Source organism: Falco biarmicus, chromosome W (assembly GCF_023638135.1).
Source record: "Falco biarmicus isolate bFalBia1 chromosome W, bFalBia1.pri, whole genome shotgun sequence".
NCBI classification, from domain to species: Eukaryota; Metazoa; Chordata; class Aves; order Falconiformes; family Falconidae; genus Falco; species Falco biarmicus.
The window spans coordinates 3,251-22,289 of NC_079310.1; the positions used below are offsets into that span (position 1 = coordinate 3,251).

At 58.4% G+C, this 19,039-nt stretch overlaps 2 protein-coding genes across 2 annotated transcripts; both read left to right on the forward strand.

Annotated features, from left to right (window-relative positions):
* Positions 1 to 544: 544 nt before the first annotated feature.
* LOC130142094 (acrosin-like) lies at positions 545 to 3,926 on the forward strand. The gene is made up of 6 exons (XM_056323545.1): positions 545 to 750; positions 1,064 to 1,264; positions 1,604 to 1,869; positions 2,160 to 2,305; positions 2,764 to 3,025; positions 3,832 to 3,926. Exons 1-6 carry the CDS (start codon positions 662 to 664, stop codon positions 3,924 to 3,926), a joined length of 1,059 nt encoding a protein of 352 aa, XP_056179520.1. The 5' UTR covers positions 545 to 661.
* A 4,101-nt stretch (positions 3,927 to 8,027) lies between these two features.
* LOC130142095 (acrosin-like) lies at positions 8,028 to 18,076 on the forward strand. Its single transcript, XM_056323546.1, has 9 exons — positions 8,028 to 8,233; positions 8,547 to 8,747; positions 9,087 to 9,352; positions 9,643 to 9,788; positions 10,248 to 10,477; positions 16,022 to 16,222; positions 16,562 to 16,845; positions 17,124 to 17,263; positions 17,723 to 18,076. The coding sequence occupies exons 1-9, from the start codon at positions 8,145 to 8,147 to the stop codon at positions 18,074 to 18,076; spliced, it is 1,911 nt and encodes a 636-aa protein (XP_056179521.1). The 5' UTR covers positions 8,028 to 8,144.
* The last annotated feature ends 963 nt before the right edge of the window (positions 18,077 to 19,039 follow it).

Genomic DNA, 19,039 nt, shown 5'->3' on the forward strand with positions numbered 1-19,039 from the left:
ACTTGCGATGATCCTTCCTGATGCACAATTTGGGAAGGCCATTGCCCATTTTTTTCCAAGCCACTGCGGCTTTTCCCACTTTTCCAGACCCATCTGTAAATACCGTATCACCTTTGATTGGTGGTCTCCAACTCAGTTGCCGTGGCTGCAAAGTTAGATCTACAGTCATTGCCCAAAGTGGATGAGGTGGATGATGGTACTGAACTTGCCCTTGAAAATTGCCAAGAGCCACTTGAAGGGCAGTAGAGTCTGACAGCGCCCATTCAGCGCAAAATTGTTGTACAGGGGCTATCACAACATGTGGAACACCTCCAGTCCACTCTAAATATCTTTTGGGGATTTTTACGATCAATTCAGTAACAAGTTCGTACCATCAAACCAGCAGATTTCATAGACTGCAAAGGCAAAGTGATCCCAGCTTCTGCCTCCACTCCTGCTTGGAACCCCTCCTATTGCCTCCCCTCCCTACCCTCACCCCCCCGCCCCACCCCCCCTGCCCCACCCCCACCCCCCCCCCGACACCACCACGCCCAGCACCCGGAACCAGGCACTCTGTGACATCAGTCCCACGTCCAAGGGAACCCCGGGCAACGGGAATCCTGCGGGCAGTCCGTCGGCAGCCGTACTGGTGGCGACAAGCCCTCGTCCTTGCAGCTGCCACATGTCGCTGGCAGCGATGGATTTTCTGCGTCTCCTCGTTGTCCTGCTGGCCGTGTGCTGTCCTGTGCACGGCACATGGGACAGCTGTGGGTAAGTGGCCCGAGGCTCTGGGAGGGAGTTGGGCAAGCCTTGTGGGCTTCACTGGAGGGGGCCTGCTTGTCCCCCGTGGCCACCCCCCAGGTTCCTGAAAGCCATGTGGGAGGCTCAGTGCCTTGACAGCAGCCAGGCCGCCGGCACAACTGGTCTGCGGGCTGAAGCAGAAAGCGGGGCGAGGGGAGCGGGTTTTGGCCCCACGGGTTTCCTCGGCCCGTCTGGCCATGCCTTGTGGGGAGGGAAGACGGCTGGCCTTCAGCCGCAACGGCGCAAGCCACCCAGCAGCACAGTAAGGAGTTTCTGGTTACAGAGGGAGCTGCGGGCTTCGTCCCATGGCTTTGCACTACGGCATGTCGCGCGTCGTGGGTGGCACAGATGCCCTGCCGGGGGCCTGGCCCTGGATCGTCAGCATCCAGGCTCTCGTGGAAGGAGGCACGGCGCACATCTGTGGGGGCTCCCTCATCAGCCCACAGTGGGTCCTCACAGCAGCCCACTGCTTCATCGAGGTCAGGTAAGGAGGACCAGGGCTCGGGGCTAGCCCCACAACACTAGCAGGTGCCCTGAGCGCAGCGGCACGTGCTACTGCCGTCCCCTTGCCCTGCAGGACGCCCAGTGCCTGGGCACTCCGGAGCCCCGCCGAGAGGCTGCTCAGGAGAAGGCTGGGCTCGTGCCACTGCTTCCCAGCAGCCTGCCGCTCAACGCTGCTTGAGCCCAAGGCACGCGAGGGCAGTCGCAGCCTCCCTAGCGCTGCTTGCCTCTCTCCCTCGTCGAGCAGAAGGCAGGGCAAGTGCCGGGCTGCTGCAGCACGTGGCTGCGCTCCCTCTGAGCCCTCTCTCCATCTGCCTTCCAGGGACATCACCGTCTTGCGCGTGGTGCTCGGTGCCACCCAGCTGACTCAGCTGGGCCCTGAGGCTCAGGTGCGCGCCGTCAGGCGGCTGCTGGTTCACCAGCACTACTGGAACGTCACGCAGAGCAACGACATTGCCTTGCTGGAGCTGGACCAGCCTGTCCAGTGCAACAGCTACGTACAGCTTGCCTGTGTGCCCGACGCCTCGCTGAGAGTCTCAGAGCTGACAGCCTGCTACGTCAGTGGCTGGGGTGCCAGGAAAGCAAGAGGTGAGTGGCCCAAACGCAGTGGCGGTGCCAGTGCAAGCTTGGCCAGCTTGGGGAAGGAGGATGCGCTTCCTGACGGCAGAGGCGAAAGCCAGTGTCAGGCTGTGGGGGCATATGCCTCTCTCTTCCAGAGAGGGGCCGGAGCCATTGACCCAGAGCAAGGCAGAAAGGCAAGAGCGGTCCAGCGCCTGTCGGCATGCAAAGCCGAGCCCCGGGGGAGCGCTTCAGCCAGACGCGGGAGGAGAACTGGCAATCAGCGGCTGGGTGTTCATTCCTTTCTGTGCTCTTCACAGCTGGAGGATCGGCATACGTGCTGCAGGAGGCCCAGGTCCACCTCATTGATGCCAGGGTCTGTAACAGCAGCGGCTGGTACAGGGGGGCCATCCACACCCACAACATGTGTGCTGGCTATCCGCAGGGCGGCATCGACACCTGCCAGGTAGGAGCGTGCTACAAGCCAAGCCCCGGCAGCACAGGCAGCCCCGCCACAACCGCCCAAACGTGCGCCATCACGGCCTTTTGCTGGCCACTCACACTCCCATGGCTGGGTCCCCACCGCTGAGGGCCTTACCCGCCCTTCCCCATGGGCAGGCCCTTGCCCAGGGCCTGCCCGCCTTGTCCCAGAGGCTTGGCACGCTGCCCAGAAGGCCCACGCGGTGCCCTTGGCAGCCCACAGCTCCACCATCCCAGCCGTCTGACACACCTTCACCACCACCGTGAAGAGCGGTGAGAGCGAGCCCTGCCTTACAGGCCCACCGCCCCCTGCCAGGCAAGCTTCTACAGAGCTTGGCTGGCCACTGAATGCAGCTCTGGCAGGTGCCGTGAGAGAGAAGGAGCCAGCCACCGGGCTGACGGTGGCCACCCAACAACCCCTTCGTCCTCTCTCCTGTGCTGCAGGGGGACAGCGGTGGGCCTCTCGTGTGCCAAGACAGGAGCGCCGACTACTTCTGGCTTGTTGGCGTGACCAGCTGGGGGACGGGCTGTGCGAGAGCAAGGAAGCCCGGAGTCTACACCTCCACCCAGCACTTCTACGACTGGATCCTGGCGCAGATGGGCCTGCGCCCAGCAGTAACCACTACTGCAAGGCCACAGCCAGTCTTCACCTACACCCCCGTTCAGAGGCCAAGGCCAAGGCCAAGGCCAAGGCCAACAGAATCGAGCCGGTTTCCACCCTGCCCGTTTCCAGTCCAGAAGCTGCTGGACTTCTTTACTCGGCTGCAGGAGCTCCTGCAGTACCTAAGGGCGAAATAGCTTGGAGCAGCACCGTGAGCAGCATGCAGGGCAGGCTGCAGCGCACCGACGACCGTTTCCTGCTGGGGCAATCCCTGCTGATGAAAGGCAGCCTCAGTGACAAAGGCCTGCTCTGTCCTGCCCGCGCTGCTCACAACGGCAGAACTCAGCAGGCTGCCTTCTTGCAATAAAGTGTTTCCGTTGGCATGGCTAACCATGCGCCAGTGCACTGCAGTCTCCTGTGCGAGGCAAGGACTTCCAGAGCCGGCACCTGCCGAAGGAGGCAGGCTGCCAAGTCGGGCACAAAGGGTCACCGCAAAGGGCTGAAGCTCTGCCTGCTCCGAGAGAAGCATGAGGGAACAGTGGAAGGAAGGCAGGCAGGTCATAGGAGGGCTCAGGGCCTTGGGGGTGGCAGTTGGAAGCAGAGAATGCCTTGGGCTGGCTCCTGCTGGCATCCCTGTGGGCTTCTGTACCAGGCGCAAGCCAGCTTGAAAGTGGCCTCTCAGGGCCAGCTGGGCTTCAGGGGAAATCCACGAGCTGGGGCCTTTGCTCACGCCACGGAGTTCCTGGGCTTCCCCAGGCTGCTCTGCTTTCACAGCTGCACCATGTTTCCAAGCCCAAGCCTACGGCTGCACTGGCTGCAGGGAGCGCCTTGAGCTTTGAGTGGGAGCAAAGAGGCTGCTGCTGCTGCTGCTCGGCAGTTGCCCCCCCTCCCTGGCTGCCTCCTGGCTGTAGTAGCGGCCACGCTAGAGGAGCAACCGGAGGCCTGGGCCATACCAGACCCCTATGGAGGGGTGCCGCGGGGACTCGAGTGGAATGGTCGAGACTAGGGGACCAGGCCCCCCGTCCGGTGGGCTTTTTTTGAGGGCTTGAGGCTCTGCAGAGGGGTCTGGGGTGCAACGAAGGCCTCAGAAGGGGGCCTGAGTGGACTAGAGAGAGCCTAAGGCAGCCTCCGGGTAGCCAGGGGAAAGGGTGCCCAGTGCCAGGTGGCCTCCACAGCCACCAGGGACCTGGGCACAGGCACCGTCACGTGGGGAGGCAGGGAGCGTGGCATGGGCTTGTTGTGCTCATCATCTCCTTGCCCCTTTGCAGTGCCTTGATCTTGCAGCTAGCCCAGGCACTGCCCCCCACCAGCACAGGGACCCTTGCACAGCACTCCAGCTTAAGATCACTGGCACCCGGCTGCCCAGAGAGGCCTCTGGAGACATTCCAGCACCACCTGCACAGGATTTTGTGCAACCTGCTCTAGCACAGCCTGCTTTTGCAGGGCGTTGGACTGGATAATCTCCAGAGGTTCCCTCCAACAATGACCATTGTGTGATTCTGGGACTCGCGGCACTTTGGCTGAGGAAGAAGAGGTCAGGACCCTCAGGCCACCCGACACCTGACTGCCTTCCCAGTGCCTGTCCAAGAAACCTGCCAGTCCTCACTAACAGAAGTTGGACCTGCACACGTGGGCTTGCACATGTGCATGAGCACTGCAGGGCAACAGCCTTCTCTCTCTTCCCCGTCCTCTACCGCAGGGCGAGCGCAGATGTTCTGCCAAGGGAGCACCAGCCTGCACAGGCCCCGCTGCTGTCGCTGTCATGCAGCGCCTCTTCTACCCCGGGCTCCCTCTACTGTGTCCCACACCACTGGCCTGGTGTGATGGCAGAGCCAGTGGCACTACCCTGTTGACGCAGAAGGCTCGGACACAACTGATACGACCAATGTGATCAAGTTGGTGCCACTTTATTAAGGGATACACAGCAATTCATACTCTACAGATGCTCTTAACAGACTCACAGCCATTTATACCCCCAGCTAAAAATACACACTCTACGCAGGCTTTGGTATGGAAAAGGTGATCGGTTAAAACGACTCGTTCACACGCTTCCACCTCCCCTAGGATTGGTCCCAGTGTGGTGCCCACACGCTGCTCCCCCCTTGTGCAGGCATCCGGTTTTTCCTCACCTTTCTGTCCAGCTCTCTTATCTCTCTGGCGAGTACACAGTCTCTTTGTCTCTCTTGGCCTTGCATATGTCCTTCACAACACCTGCAGCTTGTTACAGCTGCGGCCTGCTCGGCCTGCTATTCCAACAAAGTTACGTGGTCTGCACTGCTCATAATATGTCCGTTGTCTTCCAGCCACTCCACAAATCCCCCTTTTTGTTTTTGAGCGATCCAGACCCCTTTTATCAATCTGTTCATCATTCTCATAAAGCAATTCCACACGCAGCCCATTATCACCAAAGAGATTACAATGGCAAATAACATCGTTAACCCGCGCAGAAACAAGTCTTTTAACCCTCCAGTAATTCCTAAACCCTGTAGCCAGTCCGTTAACCCGTTCTCAGCCTTGATGGCCTGTACGTTTTTTCTCAACTCTGCAAGCTGCTTATGAATAGAGTTTGAGCGATCAGTCAAATTCATACAACACGTTCCTTAGCGCTCTTCACTCTAGGCTACTCTCTACTGTTCATGCTGTTTCCTTATCTTCTAGAGGTGAGATCACATTCCTCCTTTGTTTCTGTCGCATCCTAGTTTCTTCTCATACTCCCTCAAAGTTATGAACTCTTTGCTGCAGGATCTCAGCTGCACATGGCCAAAGCAAGGCCACAACCTCACATTATCCCACTGTCTCTGTTCCGTACGATTCTACAATTACCGGGGCCCCCCTCCCCCTCCCCCTCCCCCTCCCCCCCCCCCCTTTTTTTTTTTTTTTGAACAGCTAGTACCGGGTTTTCCATGTTCTGCAGGGCCCTTGCAAACATGACGGCAACCAAGGCAATAGCAAACAAACGATACTGCCAATTGAGTGAATGGATGCCAAAAAGGCTGACATTTTCTCAGGTTTTGATAACATGTTGCTGCAATGGGGCGCCTAAAATCCGCGCAGCATGTACCATCAAAATCCTCACAGCCATGTCCTTGAGCCAACAACAAAAAGCCAATACTTGCTCTGTTTTGTATGTAATAGCGGCCAATTTGACTCACGTTCTTAACTGCCTAACAAACAAGGTGATTTAACTCTTGAATGCTTTCCCTGCTGTTACTCCGGAGAAGAGAAGAACCACTGCAATACGTTCCCGTCAGTTCCATAAATCAACTACATCATTACCTGCTTCATCCAAAGCTATATTGCGTTTAAGCGCATTATGCTTATCAACATGTTCACGTGTTGATTTATGTGGGTGTCGTGGTCCCATCGTAGCCTCCTACTACGTTAGCATCTACATAAAGACAACTATCGACATTCAAAGCGCAAACGATATCAGCTTCTTTTGCATTAACATCATACAGAGGTAATCCCTTGTCCCCGATATCAAGGCTTTCAGTAAGATTCTTCATTCCCCACATACATTCACTTGTTTGCAAGTCAGGAAGGGCACACCAAGCCAGGATGTGTTCAGTTGCTGTGCTAAGGAGACCCACACATCAGTTGTTGGGTTGACTGGCGGCAGCAGCGCTCCCACGGTCCGGCACGCTAAGCTCAGGCCGCACACAGCGAGCAGGTATCCCATCGCGGACCTTCATCTGTAGAAACACAAGCATCACCTCTCCCCCAAGTTAACAATCCATGCGGTCCTGACCAATGCCTGGTATGAGGGTCTTTCCCGCGTACTAAGACACCTTGGTGCTTTTGCTGCTTGTCACCAGTTGACACAAAATATCGTACAATGGGAGGCACCGCACGGTCGACAGAGATTTTCAAAAAGTTCAAAATATAGCATGCTTTCTCGGAACGTGCCTCTGGGTCATTCCCCTCATTCCCCTTTTCTGTTTTTCAAGCAGGCGTTTAAGAGTATCATTCATGCATTCAACGATGGCTTGGCCCGCAGGGGAATGGGGAATACCAAATTGCTGGGGATCCCCCACCGGCATTGTAATGAGTTACATCTGTTGTAACACCAGCGTTGGAAAGCTTGAAGGCCTCTGCCATTAACTCCAAAACGGGGCACGGGGATACCGTTTGGACAGGCTGGACAGGCTGCAACAATGCTGCGTGCAGCAGCCTGAGAGAGACTCTTTTGGCCAAACTGTTGGTACAAGAATCGCCAATTCTGATGGTAAAATTGGTGGGCTAACACGACCTGCAGGTGGGCCTCAGGAACAGGCACCGACAGAGCCACAGAACCTGGAGCATCAACTCCAGCATTGCCATCGATTGCAGAACCGCGTAGGGAAGTGTGGCCGTAACATGCATAACATAGAATGGAGAACGGCGTTTCCAAATCCCTTCCCGAACTACAGTCAAAATTGCCAAAAAGCTTAGGATGGGTGATACGGCCATGGACAGCCAGCTCCAACTGGGAAAGGAGGGCTGCCACACAGGCTGAATCAGTAATGAGATTAACAGGGCCTGGGAAATAAAGAAATGCCAAGGCCGCAGCCCGCAACGCCATGACTTGCGATGATCCTTCCTGATGCACAATTTGGGAAGGCCATTGCCCATTTTTTTCCAAGCCACTGCGGCTTTTCCCACTTTTCCAGACCCATCTGTAAATACCGTATCACCTTTGATTGGTGGTCTCCAACTCAGTTGCCGTGGCTGCAAAGTTAGATCTACAGTCATTGCCCAAAGTGGATGAGGTGGATGATGGTACTGAACTTGCCCTTGAAAATTGCCAAGAGCCACTTGAAGGGCAGTAGAGTCTGACAGCGCCCATTCAGCGCAAAATTGTTGTACAGGGGCTATCACAACATGTGGAACACCTCCAGTCCACTCTAAATATCTTTTGGGGATTTTTACGATCAATTCAGTAACAAGTTCGTACCATCAAACCAGCAGATTTCATAGACTGCAAAGGCAAAGTGATCCCAGCTTCTGCCTCCACTCCTGCTTGGAACCCCTCCTATTGCCTCCCCTCCCTACCCTCACCCCCCCGCCCCACCCCCCCTGCCCCACCCCCCCCCCCCCCCCCGACACCACCACGCCCAGCACCCGGAACCAGGCACTCTGTGACATCAGTCCCACGTCCAAGGGAACCCCGGGCAACGGGAATCCTGCGGGCAGTCCGTCGGCAGCCGTACTGGTGGCGACAAGCCCTCGTCCTTGCAGCTGCCACATGTCGCTGGCAGCGATGGATTTTCTGCGTCTCCTCGTTGTCCTGCTGGCCGTGTGCTGTCCTGTGCACGGCACATGGGACAGCTGTGGGTAAGTGGCCCGAGGCTCTGGGAGGGAGTTGGGCAAGCCTTGTGGGCTTCACTGGAGGGGGCCTGCTTGTCCCCCGTGGCCACCCCCCAGGTTCCTGAAAGCCATGTGGGAGGCTCAGTGCCTTGACAGCAGCCAGGCCGCCGGCACAACTGGTCTGCGGGCTGAAGCAGAAAGCGGGGCGAGGGGAGCGGGTTTTGGCCCCACGGGTTTCCTCGGCCCGTCTGGCCATGCCTTGTGGGGAGGGAAGACGGCTGGCCTTCAGCCGCAACGGCGCAAGCCACCCAGCCGCACAGTAAGGAGTTTCTGGTTACAGAGGGAGCTGCGGGCTTCGTCCCATGGCTTTGCACTACGGCATGTCGCGCGTCGTGGGTGGCACAGATGCCCTGCCGGGGGCCTGGCCCTGGATCGTCAGCATCCAGGCTCTCGTGGAAGGAGGCACGGCGCACATCTGCGGGGGCTCCCTCATCAGCCCACAGTGGGTCCTCACAGCAGCCCACTGCTTCATCGAGGTCAGGTAAGGAGGACCAGGGCTCGGGGCTAGCCCCACAACACTAGCAGGTGCCCTGAGCGCAGCGGCACGTGCTACTGCCGTCCCCTTGCCCTGCAGGACGCCCAGTGCCTGGGCACTCCGGAGCCCCGCCGAGAGGCTGCTCAGGAGAAGGCTGGGCTCGTGCCACTGCTTCCCAGCAGCCTGCCGCTCAACGCTGCTTGAGCCCAAGGCACGCGAGGGCAGTCGCAGCCTCCCTAGCGCTGCTTGCCTCTCTCCCTCGTCGAGCAGAAGGCAGGGCAAGTGCCGGGCTGCTGCAGCACGTGGCTGCGCTCCCTCTGAGCCCTCTCTCCATCTGCCTTCCAGGGACATCACCGTCTTGCGCGTGGTGCTCGGTGCCACCCAGCTGACTCAGCTGGGCCCTGAGGCTCAGGTGCGCGCCGTCAGGCGGCTGCTGGTTCACCAGCACTACTGGAACGTCACGCAGAGGAACGACATTGCCTTGCTGGAGCTGGACCAGCCTGTCCAGTGCAACAGCTACGTACAGCTTGCCTGTGTGCCCGACGCCTCGCTGAGAGTCTCAGAGCTGACAGCCTGCTACGTCAGTGGCTGGGGTGCCAGGAAAGCAAGAGGTGAGTGGCCCAAACGCAGTGGCGGTGCCAGTGCAAGCTTGGCCAGCTTGGGGAAGGAGGACGCGCTTCCTGACGGCAGAGGCGAAAGCCAGTGTCAGGCTGTGGGGGCATATGCCTCTCTCTTCCAGAGAGGGGCCGGAGCCATTGACCCAGAGCAAGGCAGAAAGGCAAGAGCGGTCCAGCGCCTGTCGGCATGCAAAGCCGAGCCCCGGGGGAGCGCTTCAGCCAGACGCGGGAGGAGAACTGGCAATCAGCGGCTGGGTGTTCATTCCTTTCTGTGCTCTTCACAGCTGGAGGATCGGCATACGTGCTGCAGGAGGCCCAGGTCCACCTCATTGATGCCAGGGTCTGTAACAGCAGCGGCTGGTACAGGGGGGCCATCCACACCCACAACATGTGTGCTGGCTATCCGCAGGGCGGCATCGACACCTGCCAGGTAGGAGCGTGCTACAAGCCAAGCCCCGGCAGCACAGGCAGCCCCGCCACAACCGCCCAAACGTGCGCCATCACGGCCTTTTGCTGGCCACTCACACTCCCATGGCTGGGTCCCCACCGCTGAGGGCCTTACCCGCCCTTCCCCATGGGCAGGCCCTTGCCCAGGGCCTGCCCGCCTTGTCCCAGAGGCTTGGCACGCTGCCCAGAAGGCCCACGCGGTGCCCTTGGCAGCCCACAGCTCCACCATCCCAGCCGTCTGACACACCTTCACCACCACCGTGAAGAGCAGTGAGAGCGAGCCCTGCCTTACAGGCCCACCGCCCCCTGCCAGGCAAGCTTCTACAGAGCTTGTGCTGGCCACTGAATGCAGCTCTGGCAGGTGCCGTGAGAGAGAAGGAGCCAGCCACCAGGCTGACGGTGGCCACCCAACAACCCCTTCGTCCTCTCTCCTGTGCTGCAGGGGGACAGCGGTGGGCCTCTCGTGTGCCAAGACAAGAGCGCCGACTACTTCTGGCTTGTTGGCGTGACCAGCTGGGGGACGGGCTGTGCGAGAGCAAGGAAGCCCGGAGTCTACACCTCCACCCAGCACTTCTACGACTGGATCCTGGCGCAGATGGGCCTGCGCCCAGCAGTAACCACTACTGCAAGGCCACAGCCAGTCTTCACCTACACCCCCGTTCAGAGGCCAAGGCCAAGGCCAAGGCCAAGGCCAACAGAATCGAGCCGGTTTCCACCCTGCCCGTTTCCAGTCCAGAAGCTGCTGGACTTCTTTACTCGGCTGCAGGAGCTCCTGCAGTACCTAAGGGCGAAATAGCTTGGAGCAGCACCGTGAGCAGCATGCAGGGCAGGCTGCAGCGCACGACGACCGTTTCCTGCTGGGGCAATCCCTGCTGATGAAAGGCAGCCTCAGTGACAAAGGCCTGCTCTGTCCTGCCCGCGCTGCTCACAACGGCAGAACTCAGCAGGCTGCCTTCTTGCAATAAAGTGTTTCCGTTGGCATGGCTAACCATGCGCCAGTGCACTGCAGTCTCCTGTGCGAGGCAAGGACTTCCAGAGCCGGCACCTGCCGAAGGAGGCAGGCTGCCAAGTCGGGCACAAAGGGTCACCGCAAAGGGCTGAAGCTCTGCCTGCTCCGAGAGAAGCATGAGGGAACAGTGGAAGGAAGGCAGGCAGGTCATAGGAGGGCTCAGGGCCTTGGGGGTGGCAGTTGGAAGCAGAGAATGCCTTGGGCTGGCTCCTGCTGGCATCCCTGTGGGCTTCTGTACCAGGCGCAAGCCAGCTTGAAAGTGGCCTCTCAGGGCCAGCTGGGCTTCAGGGGAAATCCACGAGCTGGGGCCTTTGCTCACGCCACGGAGTTCCTGGGCTTCCCCAGGCTGCTCTGCTTTCACAGCTGCACCATGTTTCCAAGCCCAAGCCTACGGCTGCAGTGGCTGCAGGGAGCGCCTTGAGCTTTGAGTGGGAGCAAAGAGGCTGCTGCTGCTGCTGCTCGGCAGTTGCCCCCCTCCCTGGCTGCCTCCTGGCTGTAGTAGCGGCCACGCTAGAGGAGCAACCGGAGGCCTGGGCCATACCAGACCCCTATGGAGGGGTGCCGCGGGGACTCGAGTGGAATGGTCGAGACTAGGGGACCAGGCCCCCCGTCCGGTAGGCTTTTTTTGAGGGCTTGAGGCTCTGCAGAGGGGTCTGGGGTGCAACGAAGGCCTCAGAAGGGGGCCTGAGTGGACTAGAGAGAGCCTAAGGCAGCCTCCGAGTAGCCAGGGGAAAGGGTGCCCAGTGCCAGGTGGCCTCCACAGCCACCAGGGACCTGGGCACAGGCACCGTCACGTGGGGAGGCAGGGAGCATGGCATGGGCTTGTTGTGCTCATCATCTCCTTGCCCCTTTGCAGTGCCTTGATCTTGCAGCTAGCCCAGGCACTGCCCCCCACCAGCACAGGGACCCTTGCACAGCACTCCAGCTTAAGATCACTGGCACCGGCTGCCCAGAGAGGCCTCTGGAGACATTCCAGCACCACCTGCACAGGATTTTGTGCAACCTGCTCTAGCACAGCCTGCTTTTGCAGGGCGTTGGACTGGATAATCTCCAGAGGTTCCCTCCAACAACGACCATTGTGTGATTCTGGGACTCGCGGCACTTTGGCTGAGGAAGAAGAGGTCAGGACCCTCAGGCCACCCGACACCTGACTGCCTTCCCAGTGCCTGTCCAAGAAACCTGCCAGTCCTCACTAACAGAAGTTGGACCTGCACACGTGGGCTTGCACATGTGCATGAGCACTGCAGGGCAACAGCCTTCTCTCTCTTCCCCGTCCTCTACCGCAGGGCGAGCGCAGATGTTCTGCCAAGGGAGCACCAGCCTGCACAGGCCCCGCTGCTGTCGCTGTCATGCAGCGCCTCTTCTACCCCGGGCTCCCTCTACTGTGTCCCACACCACTGGCCTGGTGTGATGGCAGAGCCAGTGGCACTACCCTGTTGACGCAGAAGGCTCGGACACAACTGATACGACCAATGTGATCAAGTTGGTGCCACTTTATTAAGGGATACACAGCAATTCATACTCTACAGATGCTCTTAACAGACTCACAGCCATTTATACCCCCAGCTAAAAATACAGACTCTACGCAGGCTTTGATATGGAAAAGGCGATCGGTTAAAACGACTCGTTCACACGCTTCCACCTCCCCTAGGATTGGTCCCAGTGTGGTGCCCACACGCTGCTCCCCCCTTGTGCAGGCTTCTGGTTTTTCCTCACCTTTCTGTCCAGCTCTCTTATCTCTCTGGCGAGTACACATTCTCTTTGTCTCTCTTGGCCTTGCATATGTCCTTCACAACACCTGCAGCTTGTTACAGCTGCGGCCTGCTCGGCCTGCTATTCCAACAAAGTTACGTGGTCTGCACTGCTCATAATATGTCCGTTGTCTTCCAGCCACTCCACAAATCCCCCTTTTTGTTTTTGAGCGATCCAGACCCCTTTTATCAATCTGTTCATCATTCTCATAAAGCAATTCCACACGCAGCCCATTATCACCAAAGAGATTACAATGGCAAATAACATCGTTAACCCGCGCAGAAACAAGTCTTTTAACCCTCCAGTAATTCCTAAACCCTGTAGCCAGTCCGTTAACCCGTTCTCAGCCTTGATGGCCTGTACGTTTTTTCTCAACTCTGCAAGCTGCTTATGAATAGAGTTTGAGCGATCAGTCAAATTCATACAACACGTTCCTTAGCGCTCTTCACTCTAGGCTACTCTCTACTGTTCATGCTGTTTCCTTATCTTCTAGAGGTGAGATCACATTCCTCCTTTGTTTCTGTTGCATCCTAGTTTCTTCTCATACTCCCTCAAAGTTATGAACTCTTTGCTGCAGGATCTCAGCTGCACATCGCCAAAGCAAGGCCACAACCTCACATTATCCCACTGTCTCTGTTCCGTACGATTCTACAATTACCGGGGGCCCCCTCCCCCTCCCCCTCCCCCCCCCCCCCCTTTTTTTTTTTTTTTTGAACAGCTAGTACCGGGTTTTCCATGTTCTGCAGGGCCCTTGCAAACATGACGGCAACCAAGGCAATAGCAAACAAACGATACTGCCAATTGAGTGAATGGATGCCAAAAAGGCTGACATTTTCTCAGGTTTTGATAACATGTTGCTGCAATGGGGCGCCTAAAATCCGCGCAGCATGTACCATCAAAATCCTCACAGCCATGTCCTTGAGCCAACAACAAAAAGCCAATACTTGCTCTGTTTTGTATGTAATAGCGGCCAATTTGACTCACGTTCTTAACTGCCTAACAAACAAGGTGATTTAACTCTTGAATGCTTTCCCTGCTGTTACTCCGGAGAAGAGAAGAACCACTGCAATACGTTCCCGTCAGTTCCATAAATCAACTACATCATTACCTGCTTCATCCAAAGCTATATTGCGTTTAAGCGCATTATGCTTATCAACATGTTCACGTGTTGATTTATGTGGGTGTCATGGTCCCATCGTAGCCTCCTACTACGTTAGCATCTACATAAAGACAACCATCGACATTCAAAGCGCAAACAATATCAGCTTCTTTTGCATTAACATCATACAGAGGTAATCCCTTGTCCCCGATATCAAGGCTTTCAGTAAGATTCTTCATTCCCCACATACATTCACTTGTTTGCAAGTCAGGAAGGGCACACCAAGCCAGGATGTGTTCAGTTGCTGTGCTAAGGAGACCCACACATCAGTTGTTGGGTTGACTGGCGGCAGCAGCGCTCCCACGGTCCGGCACGCTAAGCTCAGGCCGCACACAGCGAGCAGGTATCCCATCGCGGACCTTCATCTGTAGAAACACAAGCATCACCTCTCCCCCAAGTTAACAATCCATGCGGTCCTGACCAATGCCTGGTATGAGGGTCTTTCCCGCGTACTAAGACACCTTGGTGCTTTTGCTGCTTGTCACCAGTTGACACAAAATATCGTACAATGGGAGGCACCGCACGGTCGACAGAGATTTTCAAAAAGTTCAAAATATAGCATGCTTTCTCGGAACGTGCCTCTGGGTCATTCCCCTCATTCCCCTTTTCTGTTTTTCAAGCAGGCGTTTAAGAGTATCATTCATGCATTCAACGATGGCTTGGCCCGCAGGGGAATGGGGAATACCAAATTGCTGGGGATCCCCCACCGGCATTGTAATGAGTTACATCTGTTGTAACACCAGCGTTGGAAAGCTTGAAGGCCTCTGCCATTAACTCCAAAACGGGGCACGGGGATACCGTTTGGACAGGCTGGACAGGCTGCAACAATGCTGCGTGCAGCAGCCTGAGAGAGACTCTTTTGGCCAAACTGTTGGTACAAGAATCGCCAATTCTGATGGTAAAATTGGTGGGCTAACACGACCTGCAGGTGGGCCTCAGGAACAGGCACCGACAGAGCCACAGAACCTGGAGCATCAACTCCAGCATTGCCATCGATTGCAGAACCGCGTAGGGAAGTGTGGCCGTAACATGCATAACATAGAATGGAGAACGGCGTTTCCAAATCCCTTCCCGAACTACAGTCAAAATTGCCAAAAAGCTTAGGATGGGTGATACGGCCATGGACAGCCAGCTCCAACTGGGAAAGGAGGGCTGCCACACAGGCTGAATCAGTAATGAGATTAACAGGGCCTGGGAAATAAAGAAATGCCAAGGCCGCAGCCTGCAACGCCATGACTTGCGATGATCCTTCCTGATGCACAATTTGGGAAGGCCATTGCCCATTTTTTTCCAAGCCACTGCGGCTTTTCCCACTTTTCCAGACCCATCTGTAAATACCGTATCACCTTTGATTGGTGGTCTCCAACTCAGTTGCCGTGGCTGCAAAGTTAGATCTACAGTCATTGCCCAAAGTGGATGAGGTGGATGATGGTACTGAACTTGCCCTTGAAAATTGCCAAGAGCCACTTGAAGGGCAGTAGAGCCTGACAGCGCCCATTCAGCGCAAAATTGTTGTACAGGGGCTATCACAACATGTGGAACACCTCCAGTCCACTCTAAATATCTTTTGGGGATTTTTACGATCAATTCAGTAACAAGTTCGTACCATCAAACCAGCAGATTTCATAGACTGCAAAGGCAAAGTGATCCCAGCTTCTGCTTCCACTCCTGCTTGGAGCCCCTCCTATTGCCTCCCCTCCCTACCCTCACCCCCCCGCCCCACCCCCCCCTGCCCCACCCCCCCACCCCCGACACCACCACGCCCAGCACCCGGAACCAGGCACTCTGTGACATCAGTCCCACGTCCAAGGGAACCCCGGGCAACGGGAATCCTGCGGGCAGTCCGTCGGCAGCCGTACTGGTGGCGACAAGCCCTCGTCCTTGCAGCTGCCACATGTCGCTGGCAGCGATGGATTTTCTGTGTCTCCTCGTTGTCCTGCTGGCCGTGTGCTGTCCTGTGCACGGCACATGGGACAGCTGTGGGTAAGTGGCCCGAGGCTCTGGGAGGGAGTTGGGCAAGCCTTGTGGGCTTCACTGGAGGGGGCCTGCTTGTCCCCCGTGGCCACCCCCCAGGTTCCTGAAAGCCATGTGGGAGGCTCAGTGCCTTGACAGCAGCCAGGCCGCCGGCACAACTGGTCTGCGGGCTGAAGCAGAAAGCGGGGCGAGGGGAGCGGGTTTTGGCCCCACGGGTTTCCTCGGCCCGTCTGGCCATGCCTTGTGGGGAGGGAAGACGGCTGGCCTTCAGCCGCAACGGCGCAAGCCACCCAGCAGCACAGTAAGGAGTTTCTGGTTACAGAGGGAGCTGCGGGCTTCGTCCCATGGCTTTGCACTACGGCATGTCGCGCGTCGTGGGTGGCACAGATGCCCTGCCGGGGGCCTGGCCCTGGATCGTCAGCATCCAGGCTCTCGTGGAAGGAGGCACGGCGCACATCTGCGGGGGCTCCCTCATCAGCCCACAGTGGGTCCTCACAGCAGCCCACTGCTTCATCGAGGTCAGGTAAGGAGGACCAGGGCTCGGGGCTAGCCCCACAACACTAGCAGGTGCCCTGAGCGCAGCGGCACGTGCTACTGCCGTCCCCTTGCCCTGCAGGACGCCCAGTGCCTGGGCACTCCGGAGCCCCGCCGAGAGGCTGCTCAGGAGAAGGCTGGGCTCGTGCCACTGCTTCCCAGCAGCCTCCCGCTCAACGCTGCTTGAGCCCAAGGCACGCGAGGGCAGTCGCAGCCTCCCTAGCGCTGCTTGCCTCTCTCCCTCGTCGAGCAGAAGGCAGGGCAAGTGCCGGGCTGCTGCAGCACGTGGCTGCGCTCCCTCTGAGCCCTCTCTCCATCTGCCTTCCAGGGACATCACCGTCTTGCGCGTGGTGCTCGGTGCCACCCAGCTGACTCAGCTGGGCCCTGAGGCTCAGGTGCGCGCCGTCAGGCGGCTGCTGGTTCACCAGCACTACTGGAACGTCACGCAGAGGAACGACATTGCCTTGCTGGAGCTGGACCAGCCTGTCCAGTGCAACAGCTACGTACAGCTTGCCTGTGTGCCTGACGCCTCGCTGAGAGTCTCAGAGCTGACAGCCTGCTACGTCAGTGGCTGGGGTGCCAGGAAAGCAAGAGGTGAGTGGCCCAAACGCAGTGGCGGTGCCAGTGCAAGCTTGGCCAGCTTGGGGAAGGAGGATGCGCTTCCTGACGGCAGAGGCGAAAGCCAGTGTCAGGCTGTGGGGGCATATGCCTCTCTCTTCCAGAGAGGGGCCGGAGCCATTGACCCAGAGCAAGGCAGAAAGGCAAGAGCGGTCCAGCGCCTGTCGGCATGCAAAGCCGAGCCCCGGGGGAGCGCTTCAGCCAGACGCGGGAGGAGAACTGGCAATCAGCGGCTGGGTGTTCATTCCTTTCTGTGCTCTTCACAGCTGGAGGATCGGCATACGTGCTGCAGGAGGCCCAGGTCCACCTCATTGATGCCAGGGTCTGTAACAGCAGCGGCTGGTACAGGGGGGCCATCCACACCCACAACATGTGTGCTGGCTATCCGCAGGGCGGCATCGACACCTGCCAGGTAGGAGCGTGCTACAAGCCAAGCCCCGGCAGCACAGGCAGCCCCGCCACAACCGCCCAAACGTGCGCCATCACGGCCTTTTGCTGGCCACTCACACTCCCATGGCTGGGTCCCCACCGCTGAGGGCCTTACCCCGCCCTTCCCCATGGGCAGGCCCTTGCCCAGGGCCTGCCCGCCTTGTCCCAGAGGCTTGGCACGCTGCCCAGAAGGCCCACGCGGTGCCCTTGGCAGCCCACAGCTCCACCATCCCAGCCGTCTGACACACCTTCACCACCACCGTGAAGAGCGGTGAGAGCGAGCCCTGCCTTACAGGCCCACCGCCCCCTGCCAGGCAAGCTTCTACAGAGCTTGGCTGGCCACTGAATGCAGCTCTGGCAGGTGCCGTGAGAGAGAAGGAGCCAGCCACCGGGCTGACGGTGGCCACCCAACAACCCCTTCGTCCTCTCTCCTGTGCTGCAGGGGGACAGCGGTGGGCCTCTCGTGTGCCAAGACAAGAGCGCCGACTACTTCTGGCTTGTTGGCGTGACCAGCTGGGGGACGGGCTGTGCGAGAGCAAGGAAGCCCGGAGTCTACACCTCCACCCAGCACTTCTACGACTGGATCCTGGCGCAGATGGGCCTGCGCCCAGCAGTAACCACTACTGCAAGGCCACAGCCAGTCTTCACCTACACCCCCGTTCAGAGGCCAAGGCCAAGGCCAAGGCCAAGGCCAACAGAATCGAGCCGGTTTCCACCCTGCCCGTTTCCAGTCCAGAAGCTGCTGGACTTCTTTACTCGGCTGCAGGAGCTCCTGCAGTACCTAAGGGCGAAATAGCTTGGAGCAGCACCGTGAGCAGCATGCAGGGCAGGCTGCAGCGCACGACGACCGTTTCCTGCTGGGGCAATCCCTGCTGATGAAAGGCAGCCTCAGTGACAAAGGCCTGCTCTGTCCTGCCCGCGCTGCTCACAACGGCAGAACTCAGCAGGCTGCCTTCTTGCAATAAAGTGTTTCCGTTGGCATGGCTAACCATGCGCCAGTGCACTGCAGTCTCCTGTGCGAGGCAAGGACTTCCAGAGCCGGCACCTGCCGAAGGAGGCAGGCTGCCAAGTCGGGCACAAAGGGTCACCGCAAAGGGCTGAAGCTCTGCCTGCTCCGAGAGAAGCATGAGGGAACAGTGGAAGGAAGGCAGGCAGGTCATAGGAGGGCTCAGGGCCTTGGGGGTGGCAGTTGGAAGCAGAGAATGCCTTGGGCTGGCTCCTGCTGGCATCCCTGTGGGCTTCTGTACCAGGCGCAAGCCAGCTTGAAAGTGGCCTCTCAGGGCCAGCTGGGCTTCAGGGGAAATCCACGAGCTGGGGCCTTTGCTCACGCCACGGAGTTCCTGGGCTTCCCCAGGCTGCTCTGCTTTCACAGCTGCACCATGTTTCCAAGCCCAAGCCTACGGCTGCAGTGGCTGCAGGGAGCGCCATGAGCTTTGAGTGGGAGCAAAGAGGCTGCTGCTGCTGCTGCTCGGCAGTTGCCCCCCTCCCTGGCTGCCTCCTGGCTGTAGTAGCGGCCACGCTAGAGGAGCAACCGGAGGCCTGGGCCATACCAGACCCCTATGGAGGGGTGCCGCGGGGACTCGAGTGGAATGGTCGAGACTAGGGGACCAGGCCCCCCGTCCGGTGGGCTTTTTTTGAGGGCTTGAGGCTCTGCAGAGGGGTCTGGGGTGCAACGAAGGCCTCAGAAGGGGGCCTGAGTGGACTAGAGAGAGCCTAAGGCAGCCTCCGGGTAGCCAGGGGAAAGGGTGCCCAGTGCCAG